Source organism: Embiotoca jacksoni, unplaced genomic scaffold (assembly GCF_022577435.1).
Source record: "Embiotoca jacksoni isolate LCO1_2020_lvr unplaced genomic scaffold, fEmbJac1.0.p SCAF_2, whole genome shotgun sequence".
NCBI lineage: Eukaryota > Metazoa > Chordata > Actinopteri > Embiotocidae > Embiotoca > Embiotoca jacksoni.
Window position 1 is genome coordinate 19,605,105 of NW_027185340.1, and position 14,544 is coordinate 19,619,648.

General features: G+C 40.9%; 1 protein-coding gene across 2 annotated transcripts in view; it reads right to left on the bottom strand.

Moving 5' to 3' along the window:
* Nucleotides 1-2,411: 2,411 nt before the first annotated feature.
* The window catches only part of LOC138201445 (inactive dipeptidyl peptidase 10-like), a 202,584-nt gene continuing 190,451 nt past the window's right edge, over nt 2,412-14,544 (bottom strand). For both annotated transcript variants that reach the window (XM_069154957.1, XM_069154959.1), the window contains exons 14-26: nt 13,866-13,957; nt 13,610-13,657; nt 12,877-12,998; nt 11,119-11,163; nt 8,988-9,086; nt 8,828-8,897; nt 7,932-8,126; nt 6,894-6,948; nt 6,636-6,735; nt 6,190-6,248; nt 5,463-5,535; nt 5,077-5,150; nt 2,412-4,078 (exon numbers count right to left, since the gene is read on the bottom strand). In XM_069154957.1, the coding sequence (XP_069011058.1) occupies nt 3,941-4,078; nt 5,077-5,150; nt 5,463-5,535; nt 6,190-6,248; nt 6,636-6,735; nt 6,894-6,948; nt 7,932-8,126; nt 8,828-8,897; nt 8,988-9,086; nt 11,119-11,163; nt 12,877-12,998; nt 13,610-13,657; nt 13,866-13,957 (1,170 nt within the window). In that variant the 3' untranslated portion in view covers nt 2,412-3,940. The remainder of the gene's footprint in view (nt 4,079-5,076; nt 5,151-5,462; nt 5,536-6,189; nt 6,249-6,635; nt 6,736-6,893; nt 6,949-7,931; nt 8,127-8,827; nt 8,898-8,987; nt 9,087-11,118; nt 11,164-12,876; nt 12,999-13,609; nt 13,658-13,865; nt 13,958-14,544) is intronic.

The following is a 14,544-nucleotide window of genomic DNA, read 5'->3' on the forward strand; positions in this document are numbered from 1 at the left end:
TGGCGGACTTAGTTTCGATGAATGGTTGAAAGAAACACAAAACAAAAAAAACAAGAGATATGTAGCGTTGTCAAATGAAGCGCTCGATCAACTGGAGAAGTCTGGGAATGAAGTCGGTACGTCCCAGTCAACGTCCTCTGCTTCCAGGACTATCTGAAAAACACTAACCAATCCACCCCTCCTGCAGCACCTTGGTCACATGATCTTTCATCACATGACACTTACGAGAATGTACGTTTCACACTTACAAAAGGTGTAATAGACACGCTGGTTCACTACAGCAAAACGTCCAACTGTCACACCTAGACAGCCCCAAGTGTAGCTATCTCACATTTTGCCGTAGTGGATGGGCGTGACTATTTCACACTTTGCGGCGACATTGGGTTGGATCTTTACTACGAAGTATGTTCTACATACCCAGGATATCCTTCTGTTATCTGGTTTAACTAAACCAAACACATGTGATGACACCAAGCGGTCACACATAGATGGTTAATAACTCGCTGAGTCAACTGATGTTTTCTTAATCCAGATATGCTTGCATTCACATAAAAGAGGCGGGGTTTACAGCACCTGACCAATCACAAACATGGACCATTGCACTGCATTGTATAGTTTTACAAACGAAGAGCAAAAAATAATAACAGAGAAATATGAAGAGGTTAAACATATAATCGAGCTGCTGCTGAATACAGAGAGAACAAGCTAGAAATCACTGAATTAGTTAGAGGGTTTATAATATCACTGCCCCATTATTAAAATATGAGTACATCTGACTATTATTATATTCCACTAATCAATGTGTTGCTTAGATGTATTCTTATGTCATTTCTGACCATTTTATCCTTATTCTTTCAGCTGTAGCTCCGGCGCTGTCAAATGGACCGACTGAATGATAAATATATATGAAATCATAATTCAAAGCGGCAGGGGGGCTTACTGTCATATCTTCGAAGTACAACAAGTCCAAGGCTTTTAATGCTTCACTCAGTCTCTGTTGTAGAAGAACATCCATTTATATAGGCACGATGAAATGGAATCTGTATGTGTCTTACAGGGTAGGCTGAAGTGGTTCCTGCCCTCCACAGTGACCCTCTCACTATCTGCACTTCGAGCTCCACTGGATCGTCCTTGAAGATAACATTTTCAAAGAGAATTTGATTGGTTATTAGGCGGTGCTCTTATACGTTTGATCTATGATCTCAAACTTAACCTGCTCCAGAGCATATGTTACCATGGCGATGTATCCCAGTAAGAAATGAACCAGCTTCATAGTCCTGAAAACCCAGAGTTGAAGCTGAAATGACCAAATCCTGCTTTGTAATACGGCTTTGGACCTAAAAACACGTAATATTGATCATCTTTTCAGCATACTTCTCAAAATATTGAATGCATAGGATGATATTTTGTATTTCAGAAGCTGAGGGGAAAAAAAGGGTCATATCTTAAAATCCTGTAGCGTACGCAGCTGCCAGGCTCAGCTTTTATATATTTCCTAGAAAAGTAGGTGTCTCATGAGAAGTTCAGTGAGAGTTTACACAGAGTTAACACATTTGATACTTAAACTGCCACAAAAAAGTGAAACGGTAATTTTGCAACAATGTTCTAAAGCAGGTTTCATATGCATCGAATAATCTCTGGTTGAAGATGAGAATACACACCTCTAATGTTCTGTTCAGACCAAAAGCAAAGCGAATTTTCGCCTGGCGTTACTTACTCAAGTTGAATATTTTCAACTCGCAGGGGACACAAATTTGCAGACATTCGCGTCTTTTCATCAACTTTGAATGTAATGTCTCCACGGGAATAATTTGATTCGCCTCTGGTCTGAAAACACCGTAAAACAGAAGGGAAAACTCATTGTGCAGACGAAAATTAAGTGATGTTGTGGAAAGCTCCAGAACAGCTACTAAGTGGATGTTGTGATAAAGATGTTTGAGGAGAGCCGGACAGATAGCGAGGTGAGCAAGCAAATAACATTCCTAATCCCACTCGAAGAGACAAATATGAAAAGAAAATGAAGAAATATCAAAGTACAGATGAAAGGCCCACCTGTGTTGCTGAAAAAAAACAGTAAAATTAAATCCAGTACTTCAGCTCTGCACATTTAAGAATTAACATCTGCTTGACCACTTAGGCCTACGAGTGCAGGCGGTGATTAATGCACACAGACATGGAGTGTTAATGCAGCAACGTCTGGCTCTAAATAAGCAGAGCTCGTCTGCTAAATCACTAATGTAGGTGTCCTGAGGCCAGGAGAGACTATCTCCTTCTTTAATGTGACTCTGAAGGGGGGAAAAAAACAAATGAAACATCACTTTAAAGTCTTCAAACACAATCAATCCTGCACACAAATGTGGCTGATTTGGTCCTCTGCTGTCAAATGTGATCTAAAAATCAGGATAACTCGCCATTTTTCATAGTTTCTTTTTATTATTTATAATTATCACTAGAGGACAACCACAATAACCCCAAAAATCTCCACCCTGCCCTTTTCCCCGTTTAAAACAGCAAAAAGAACGAGAACAAGCATTACAAAATCCATCCTAAGAAGAAAATCAACAGCCGAAAGGAGAACGGAAAAGAAACCAAAGTACAAGACATCCGGGTCAAATCAATCCATCCCCATAGACTAAACTTTCTATGAGATCTGACATCTTAAAAATATATTTATGTACACACTCTGCTGTATTGTACTGTACAAAATGTGACGACACTTGACACATTCCCTGTAGACATGCAAACACCTTACTGACACTGGAAAGCTGTCCATCTTAATACAGCTATATTTCCCACTTATATTTGTTGTTTTCTTGTGTCCGAAAATAGGAGAAATGTCTCTTTAATCTGGCTGAGACACTGATCCCATACCTTCCTAGAAATTTCATCCCTTTAATTTAAGAAAACACGATTAATTTCCATACCAAGATGGAGAACTTTTGCAGTGTGGCCAGGAAACTGAAATTACTATATGGCCAATATCCATTATCTTCTTCTAGAACGTATTCAGGACCGACTTTGTGTTTCTAAGCTGACTGCGATGCTGTGTCTCAAGGACCTGAGTTGACATAGGTTAACATGACACTGCTAATGGATGACTACCACTGCCAGCAAGTAATATTACAGTATGTTGCACATCATAAGGCATTGTACATGTCTACACAAAGACCCCTGTACAATAAAGTGTGACCTCTAAAAGACTTATTTCCATTCAGGGTGGGCGATGGCGGAGCGTTTTTTTTTTTTTTTTTCTACAGGAAATTGCACTTATCGAGGATCGGCTCTGGTCGTTGGTGAACTTGCGTGACTAAGCGTTTTCTCTCAGATGACTGGAGCGTTTTCCTTGTGCAACGACACGACAACCAAAAGGAGGGTGAGATCAAAAGTGTACATCGGTGTTCTTTTTCTTCCCAAGTGCAACCACGGAGGAGACCGACTGACATGGCAAGGAAATGAGTGAAGTCAAAAGAGGAGGAGGGGGAGGAGACAAAAGAACCATGCACTTGGTTAAGTGTGGATGACTGCAGCCTACAGAGAGCCTGTGAAGGATGGAGGCAGTCGTCCGTGTGCTTTGCCGAGAAACGGAGCGTCCCCAAACTGAAATGACTTTATGCTAGAGGGCAGTTCCCGCCCTTAAAGTCCCGGCAATGTGAGTGTCACTGTAGCGTCCTTCAGGTTATGTTTTCAACACATTTATACATACACACAGTCACACACCGGATTGCTCATACATGCGCATGCGCATGCGCGTGCGTACGCACGCACGCACACACACACACACACACACACACACACACACACACACACACACTTTAACGACTCTATCCCAGTGTCCGTATCTGATAACACTTGGTCCAAACATGAAAGGCCGTGACGGATTTTAGCAAAAATTCTTCAAGCTCTGCCAAAGGTCTGACCCTCTCAAAAGCCTCCTCCCGCATTACTCCTCCTCCTCCTCTTCGTCATCAGGCAGCGGTAGCAGCTCCTCCTTCAGACAATCCCTGTAGAAGCTGGTCAGTGTGGCGTAGAGGTGGTGGCGACTCTGATGAGACAGGAAGTGGCCCTCGTCTGGATAGATCTGGAGGGGAAAAGTTAAGTTAAATGTAAGCATCTTCAAAAAAAAAAAAAAACCTGATTGCAGCCCTGCAGCTCATCTAAGCTTCGTGGAAGGTTTTTGTCTTTCAGCGCATTTTTGGAGTTTTACAGCCAGAAACTGCGTTGTTTTAGTTTACTCTTACTGCTCTCGTCAGCCTTGAGAAATTAGCAGCTAAAGAGCCAGATATTTTTCTCCGGAGGTGGTGGAGACCAGACATGGAGCTAAAAAAGAGTGAACGTTTGACTTACGTTTACCTGGTGGCCAGAAACACGACTTATAATGTCTTGTTGAAAATAATGTTGCCCGGGATGTTGATGTCGCCATGGATTTAGTGAGTTAGGTGTTGGGCTACAACTTCTGCCCCCAATTTCTGCTGAAGCTTATATTGATTTACATTTTGCTAAACTAGCTTTTGTTAGTTCCTGTTTGTTTGCTGGCTCACTTCGATATGGAAAAGAACTTTAAAGTCGGATAATTCTTAGCTGAGTTCTGAGGAGTGTAGTTTTTCTAATTTCCAATTTGATTTCAGGACTTGTATTTGTAAAGGACATCCGAGATAATGATATCCTCGAAAAGTCGAAGTGACACAAAACCTAAAAATATGCGTATCATACGTGTGCGTACGGATTTGAAGTTTTAACTCTGAATTGCAGCAATCAAGGTGTACCTGATTTGCCCTGAGTCACTGCTGCAGCTCCAACTGCTGCGCTTGTGTTTGTGTGTCGGCCAAATCAGCTTGCTGAGCCACAATAACTGACTTCCTCTTGTTTTCAGACCTCGGGGAGCACTTGTCCCTTTCACCTCACACAGTATCACCAGTTTCCCTCTGATGTGTGATTACAAATTAAAGGGACAGTCAGGTGTGATCATACTGAGGACTTGGGCTCATTCATTACAGTGTGACACTTTGAGACATCGTTTTTGTGCGTTTGCGTCGCTATTTCTCCAAATGCTTTGACTTGCCGCCTCGTGCTACACACCTGCATTGAGTAGTTTGCTCCAACTTTCACCAGGTTCTTGACGAGCTCAGCAGTATGCTGAAAGTGGATATTGGCTGCGAATAAAGAAACAAATCATGTCAGCAAGATTCAGCCTGAATCCTAACTGGGTAAAAAAGAGAAGAGACAATCAGATTCTGGGAGGATGGAAATATCCCCCAACAAATCCAGCATTCACGCTTCATCGGGGAACGTTTTTCCTCTGGAAATCCCAGCATCGATTTAGATAACCCGCTTTTCCTTTTATCTTTTGATTAAAAACCATTTTGCCTCATTACCTTCCAGGATTGCATGCTTCTTTGTGCTCAGCAGTGATGTGCCACAGATAGCGCATTTCCATTCTAGCTACGATTTATTGTTCCTCTTACCATCTGCTGTGCCGTGCACCAGCATCAGCGTCTGCTCCCTCAGAGCCTGGACGTTCTGCAGCACGCTGGAAAACTGCAAGGAAATCAGAAAATAGAGGGGAGATAATACACTGATAGATATGCTAACTGGCATTGAGGGATGCAATCAAAAAGACCCCGAATGTGATGAGAGGAAAAAGAAGCATTGTGGTGAATGACATCCTGCATGCAGACATACTCATTCAAATCAGTTAGAGATCTTTACATGATAAAGTGTCGCCCATACAGATTTATTTTCTGCGCTTGGTTTGTACAAATTATGAGGAAAAAGCAGAGCTGCAGTGAATTCGTTGTTTGGTTATTTACAGTGCGCTTGCACAAAAGAGTTTTGTTCTCCTCCGCCGCCTCCTTTTCTATCACAGCGGATAAAAACAACTTCTGAACATCAACAGGCCTGAGAGAGCAAGGAAAGAAACCCCAGTGCAGCGGCTTGTTGTTAAAAAAAACAAAAAACCTGCGGCATGTGATCTGACACACACAGTTACCAAACAGAGATGAGTGACAAAATCCTACGGAGCATGAAAAAAAAAACCACCAAACATAAGAAAAAGCAAAGCACCGCCGCTGCCTCTGACTTTGATAGCAGCGGCATTCAGGAACTGCGGGAGCTTAACTGTAGGTGTGTCACTGATGTTGCACTTTCAAAGATCAACAGCAAACAAGCGGAGGGGAGGCGGTAAACATGTACCTGATATCTGCTGTCATCCCGTAATGGCATGCCGAGGTATCGCTCGGAGAACGCTGACGCTGTACAAATGAGAAGTGATACATCCTTAACGAGTGGCAGCGGAAGACGGTGCTTCAGCTGCAGCTCAGTGTCTTGCACAAAGTGGAGTCCCTGTCATCCTCAGCCCAAATGAAATACTCTCCGCGAAGAGGACGCGGCGCTTTGTGTCGGTGAAAGAGTCTTTGGTCTGCAGCTAAAGAACCCTGATTCAACCCACATTCAGCATTTTCTGTCAGAGGCAAAACCACGTCTTCAGTTGTTCTCTGCCTCCACAAAAAAAAACAACAACAATGTTTACTCCTGCTTGACTTTCCAGTTAGAAAACATGAAGATGTTTGTTTCTGTGACATAATATGTAAATGTGAAATTCAGCTCTTTGCAGGACTTTTCAGAGACGTTGTTCTCACCGTAGAGTTTCCAGTCCGTCACCGGTGACATCGCACATGCGCATTTAAACAGGCTGTCAGTGGACTTGAGCATCATTAGTGTGATGTAGGCTCCATAACCCTGAGAGAAACAAACAAACAAAAAAACATAAACACTGATTGAGCTTGATTCAATAACATGTAAAAAAAAAAAAAATGAATGAATGAAATTTAACTAAATAGCTTCTTGACACTTAAAACGTAATTCCAGTAGTGACATGAGGAAGAACACGGACTCACCTTTCCGAACACCGCTATCCGTGTCCGATCAATATATGGAAATGTCATCATGTATCTGGAAAAATGTACACACACTACATGATCTACGGCTTCAAACGCATTCATAGCATCTAAAAGTTAGCTGATGAAATATGTGTCAGGGAAAACACGATCGATCTTTACACGGGCTGTAGAATTTCTGATTCACTCTGACCTTCATCTGTTCATTTCATTGTACATTTTGTTTAGTGGTTTCTCCTGCACTGAGAGGATATAAAAAGATGGAGCTGTGTCATTCATCTTCGAGCCACCACGACTGGTGGCAGGATTAGTCTGCTGCAAATCATCCAGTGAGAAAAGAGCAGTAACCCAGTCGGGTTAAAGTATCTTTAAGAATTTTACTTTCACTTTTTATCTGTATTTAAAATCACAATTTTTACAAAGTAGGAACAAAAGACACATTAAAAAAAAGTCATGGCGAACATGAAGAGTGACTCAGATCAAACATACCCATGGTGCTGCAGGGACAACATGTGCATGCTGAGCCTGGCTTAATGTTAAACACTGGCTGTAACGTCTATGTTCACTTTCCAGCTGTTTTTGACTCCTGTATATTCAACTCAGTGTCTTAAAACTCTCAGAAGCACAGCTGAAAGATTGCTGATCTGTTAATTTAGTGATGCATTCGTCTGCTGTTAATTCAATCAAATGTGTCAGACAATTTCATTTCTTTAGTTTGCTGTCGATCCAGAGAGTCTACAGACACCAACCATGGAGGTTTTATTCTCTTTTTTTTCTGATAAATTCTTGTAAGTTGTATATTTATAACTGATAATAAAAGCGCCTGTTTGTAGAGGAATAATTGATTGTTAGTTGTCACATAATGTTCTGAGGTGCAAACAGTGTGATAATTGTAGTTGAAGTAGAATATACACTGATATTTTCAGGCTCTTTAATTTGTAGCCCAAAAGTGGTCTTTTAATTTAATCGTTCTAATATCACCCTTTAAAAAAAAAAAAAAAAAAAAAAAAAAAAAAGAAACTGAATGTGATAACGTACTCTACTGCTGCGATCTGGTCCTGGACGTCAACAGTTCCCAGCCTCTGGTGAACCTCGTGCAGGATCCTCTGACCCTGGAATCCGCTGCCTCGGCCGTCCAGACGGGCCACGATGATGTTGTCAGAACTGACCAGGACCGAGTCCCAGCTGACAGAGAAGCGATCAGTCACAGCCTGACCACCGGGGGCGCTGTCACTGAACACAGGAAATACAGTCTGTGAAACTAAATTCTAATTAGGTAAATACAAATCATTAACAAGCTTGATGGACCCATTAAAATCCTTCTAGAGATTTGGGAAAGATTTTCCAGACATTGTCAACATTTACTTGAAATGGAATAAATCATGCCTTTTCTGGGGACTACTTTCGGTCGTGGATTAATACGTAGTCAGTCTTCGAGTGAGTGTATACAGCAGCAGGAAGTTGTAATTCAAAATAACCTACGGAGTGTCTTCATTGTAAAAAAGAAGAAAATGTCAGCCAGTGCAGCAGTGTGATTATTGATTTGTTTCTAGCAGTGTTTGGACAACAATGGAGCACAAAGGTATAAAAAATATACTGGGTCCTGGATACATACTCGTATAGAATATTGAATATCTGCAGCTTTATCAGCCTGACATGTAAACACTCCTTCTTTTGTCTGTGTTGAATTTTCTCTCCGCTGGTTTGTTATTCAGCTGGATGTGAGGTACAGTCCATCACCCGGTGTCACAAAGGTACGCTGTGATTGACTTAAACATGACCTCGGTTACTCTGGATGCAAATGTATCTTCTGTCAGCGGCTTGATTACAACTGGGCCCCTCATACATTAAATATGCATAAGTTTTCTGCCCTGTATTAGTCCTCTGATAAAAGCCTCATACAGTATGTAGTGTTGCAGCACGTCGGTACATACATCAGCAGCAGGAGTCCGTAGTGACGGGCGTCAGAGAAGTCCGGCGGGTACGAGATCTTCAAAGGTAAATCTGTGAAAGGAAATCATGTAAATGTAGCCGTACTGCGACTCATCTGATTGAAACTAATAAATAGTATAAAAGCTAATGTTTTACTCTCACCAAAATGTTCCATTGCAACAGTCCTGAAGTCCGTCAGCTGGATCCTTTTGTACTTCAAAGCTGTTTTCAGCAAAGAGTTGTTCTGAAGGATGTAGTAATCTGTAAAGATCAGGGCGTCGTGTTTAATGGATGAAAGAGCCCTCAAAAACTTGCTGTCAATAATCGATGCGCGGCTGCATACAAATGACCCTCAATAAGACAAGGGCCTTGTCTCTGCAGCTGGAGATATAATGAGATGAGATGGAAAGTGTAGGTAAGACGGAGAAGATCCGAGTCCCCGCCGATCGTTTCTGAAATTGTCTCATTTTCGCACACATTTAGAGAAATTGGGGGGGCCGAGTACATTCCCGGATTTCATCTTTTCTGCTTTGAAAATGAATGGACAGTTGTGAATTGTAATTATTTTTGAAAAAAAAAAAAAAAATGCTGCACGTGCTTTCGGGTTTGTAACGAAAATCGCAGGATTCACAAATCCAAAATGCGGAAAGTTTTCTGGTCAAACAAATAAAGTAATTTAGCACTGATCTTAATTAAAACTGTTATTTGTCCATCGGTACTTATGTTAAACTTGGATGAGCACCAAAAAAAAACAAAAAAAACAAAAACAATTAAAAACACAATTCCACACAGCAGCTCATTCTGGCCTCCAAAACAAGACCACCCCCCCCATATGTAATAAACAATGACTCTCTGATTTGGCCGTTTTTCCATTCAAGCCATCTGAGAGGCGTCTAAATGAAATGGAATTCATCCAGCATTTCTAATGGAAAACCCAAAATCAATAGATGTCTCATTATGAAACCGCCAGGGGCCTTGAGCTCCCAGCTGTGGATGAAGGGTCTGTCCAAATAACCCAGAGCAAATTGCTTGCTTTTCTGCACCACAGCTGTTAACTTTTTTGGAGTTGAACAAAAAAAAAAAACACAAACATGGATAACAAAAATAGGCATTTGTATGTTGAGAGCAAATGTGTGTATATTCACGTGTGTTCATGCCTACAGATAAGAAAGATGGAAGAAAAGAAACAACAGAAGGAAAAAAAAAAAATCTGGATTTGAGGCCCTCTCCTGTGACCCAAATAGTATGCTGAGATGCAGTTTTTTTTTAACGCTGTTGGCTCAGACAAAAGGCTCGTTTCAGAAAGAAAAATTCATCAACTCCCCTTTTCAAGTTTTACACCGACACTTCAATGGACTCAAACCTTGGCCTCAGCCTCCATCGAGGCACTCACTGAATTACCTTTTTGTACTCAAGGAAAGGGCATGAGTTTGCAGTTCCATGTAGCAAGATTTAGAGAATGTCTGTATTTCTTATTTTCAGCAGGGTGGAATATTCAACAAAAAACTATTTCACAAACGAAAAACAAAAACAAAAAAACTAAAGAAGAGTCATCTTCGAAACCAAGGAGTTACAGTTTGGGATCAAAGAATACAAACAAAACAATAAAGCAGAAGATGGGTAGGAACTCTTTTTACTTTGTAGATTTGATGTTAAATGTAAGTGCACCTGCGTGATCATAACAATATTTTCAGCCTGATGAATGGCACCTGTTCACAAAGAGGTTTGGCAAATGTCCTCATTAGGTCGGGCTAACATGTTTCATTCACAGAAGAAGACTTTCACACGGTGGAGCTTCGTGCTGTCAGAAATCAGTGAACTCTTTTGCGCCACATGATGTTAAATGCTAAGAAATGTCTCGATAACAGCAGTCCACCGATTATACGACAGACACTGAAAGGAAAATGAGAGTGAAGCAGATTTCAGCTCAAAGTAGGTGATGTTAAATTGTCTGTTGCAACAGTGGATGGCTTTGGACAGCGACGTGCAAGCTGTCAGAGAGACATCAACTACTTCTGTGCTGAAAAGAAAAGCCATGATACTGATGGTAAACAAAGGAAGAATTCCCTGTACTCTGTGATATATTCACATTTAATAAAATGAGTTATAATTTTCAACCTTGAAATTCATTTAGATTAAGGCAGTCCAACCTCAGGCCTGAGAGCCACAAAAACAGTGGTTCTTGTAAGAAGCACGTTGGGTTTGAAATGTTTCTCTATCATATTCTGAATTCCTTAATCACAGACCTTTGAACTTCCTCTTTGTTTAACAGGTGAGATACACATAAACATACTTGAGTTATTGAGGCTGTGCAGGATCACAGTCGGTGCTCCAGGCCCTGAAAGGAAAAAAAAAAGAAGCTTGTGAGTAATTTATGCGACGTTCTGTTTCTCAGTAATCCTGACTGAGGGATTAAGTGTGCTGTGCATCAATAGAGAAGGATCGTTTGACTGTTACCGCATGAAAACAACTTCCAACTAAAATGCTAACACGTCATTGTAAATGGTATTTCCTGTATGTAAAATCGCTCCTCTGCAGCCGCGGCACTTAAAAGTCAAATGCAGGCAGTTGATTCTGCTCGTTACCTTCTCTGCCATACCTGAATCAATTAGGGGTCAAAGGTCACTCACAATGTCTCCTTAATAGCCTCAGACTGTCAAATTAAGTCAGTTCTTTTCAATGTTCCTGTGCAAAATACTTAGTCAGAGGTTAATAGGATGGCAGGTTGGCTCAATAGCTCTGCTGTAACGCTCCCTCGGCAGCTGCAGCCACATCCCCTCCTGCTTTCCTTTCCTTCGACTAAAACTGCAGCTCTTACTTCATTTCCTCTGTCGCACCGTTATAAGTTGGTGGGCTGTATTTGCTGTGACCTTTGCATTTCTCGTGTCACACAGACAAATGGTTTCATCGTGCGCTCGAAAACAGTGAACCAATCACCGGCGTTTTTATGAGCGGACTTAAAAGACTGGATGAAAACAGGACGTGAGGACGAGCTTGTCGGGATTACGTGAACCTCTCTGAGGACAACAAGCTTTCTCCATTATTTGTATTGCTTTTGTGGAAGGGAGCAGCGTTACCGTCAAATGAATCATCACACCGAGGCCCAAACGCTTCTGAGCAAGAAGAACTCTTCTGCTCAAAAGAAATTGAGACAACAAACAGTATGAGTTACTCCCTCATCTACCTGCTGCCAAATAACGCTACCTGAAAGTGACTGTACCCAGTAGAGTGGCTAATTGTTTCATTTTATGACGCGCATTTAGAAATGATAAGAGATTTATTTACAAATTATGAACTCTGGCCAGAAGAATGAATGAAAAAAAAAAAAAAAAAAAATAGGAACATAAAACACAGTATCGTCTCCAAATTAAAATCCTCTTCAGCCTGCAACCATCTCCAGCTGAGTTGTATTTGATTGGACGGATAACTTTAACTCAAAGGTAAAATATATAAGCTGCTCAAACACTCAAATGTGGTTATTGATTGATTTCTTTTGGTAGCTGAATGACTTGTAGCAATCATACTTGTCGGGAAACAGATTTTGATTTGCGATTATTGCAAAATCTAAGGTGAGTGCTTTTTTTTCCACTGCTGTTCGTTAAGTTCAGAATTTGGTCACTTGACAAAGTTTGTTGTTGCTGCAGGCATCTACTAGCATCTGCTAACTTGCAGCTAATGCACACACACACACACACACACACACACACACACACACACACACACACACACACACACACACACACACACACATACGTATGACTTTGCTAGGTTATTGGTTGTAGCATTTAGCTGTAGTTGTGTTTCTGACCCAAAAACATGCATCACAAGTCTGAGTTTGGATCTCAGCTGGAAAAAAAAGTTGGGTAAAGACAAGAAATTTCTGTGGTTTTCTAAATCTTTTGAGTCACAAAATCCAATACAGTTTAAAACATCAATCCCTTCGAAAAAATGCCACATTATGGAGGCCAAAGACACTCTGACTGTAATCTGACTGGGAATTAAACAGCAGGAACTCTGGAAGAGGCTGAAAGTGGAGTGTTTGGTGGCTTACCTTTACAGTGGAGGATGATGTGCTGGTTTGTGGGACTGATGTCAGCGTCAAAGTACAGACAGTGAGCTTTATTTAGCTCACATGTTAAACACCGTCGAGGGAACAGACCCACAGTTTTAACACTGCGGACAGAAGAAAGTACAACAAAAACGGAAAGTAAGAGTAGGTGGACACAACTTTCGGAGTAGAAGATAACCATCAAGGGACATGCTGGCATTGCTTTATCTTTTTTATGGCAAAATAAAGAGACCAAAACAAACAATAAATCATATCCTACTAAAACGTATTACCTGTCTAGTCACAGCCTGATCCAGTTTATACTTTTAGCATGTCGCCAAGGTCATTTTATAACATTTTATAAACTAAATAATTCACTAGTATTGAAAATGATTGAAAAAATGAATTAAATAATAAAAATATCATTCACATAATGATAAACAAGTCCTATTCTGGGACTTGAAACCCAACTTTATTTTTATTTTATGCATTTTCTTAAAATTAATTTTGAGGAAGTCACATGAAGGTCTCTGGCACAGAGGCAGTAGGCTTAATAATGACAGTACTCTATCTATCATTGAGTTTTAAAAGTTGATAGTAAATGATAAGATCATGACAATATTTTTCTGTAAATAAACAGTTTTTAAAAAGACATCCAGAGCATACATAATGTAAATCCTGTAGATCAGCGTCTAGTAAAAACTCTGTTATGACACTTCAAAAGCATAAAACAAACCTGAAAAGTTGCCGTCTTCGTGGCGAGCCCTCTGTGCTGAGAAAGTAACTGTCAAGAGAAAATAAAAGACAACTATTAGCACAAACGGACATACTCCATCAAACATCAGTCATTCGATTTTTGTTTTCTTTAGTGTGAGTGCAGATTCGATGGTGAGTCAAAGAGAGAAGTATACAGATCCGAGTTCAGTGTCTCAGATGTGTGTTTTCTTTGTTGTTGTTTGTGCTTCTGAGGTGTTCTGTCTTCACACACTCACAGGTTGTCGGTGTTCTCATCGTAGGCGATGATCCGGGTCACCTCCCAGTTTCCTGATGTTAAATGCCGGACTTCATTCTGATCTGCTCTGAACTGAAGAGAATCAAAAGAGGACGAGCATACAGAGGGTCACTTGTTGGAGCTCAATCTATAGACTCTTCTGATTCTGTGTGCTCAGCGACCAGTTGTATGATAAAGATTTAAATTTGTCCGGAGCAGAAAAGCACCAGATTTGTTCACTGGTTCAAACAAATGATCAGAGTGTGTGATCTTTTGTCTGTTGGGGACAGTTCGGACCAAAGTTTCACGATTTGTAGTGTCTTAAAATATGAACGAGGGTAGTTATTTGCAACAGTTGCATTTTTAGTAGTCATGAAGGGGCAAAAACATAAAAGAAATGAGAGGGTTGATCATTTCGAGCCACCATGGGATGATTAAACAGAATACCTCAGGGCTTTATGCCTGTATGCAAATTTCACCTGTGACTTGAGACAGGAGATCTCCCCTGTTCAATCAGTTTCTTCCGGCTTTTTTCTGGAGCAGTTTTGTCGTTTTGGTGTCTTACAATCTCAGATCGGCCATGTGCACCTTGACAATCTGAGTCGCAGGCGACACCGTCAGCTGCTTGAGTCGAGACGGAACGGTTCACTCTGCTGCATCTTTGCCCTGCAAAGTTCTAG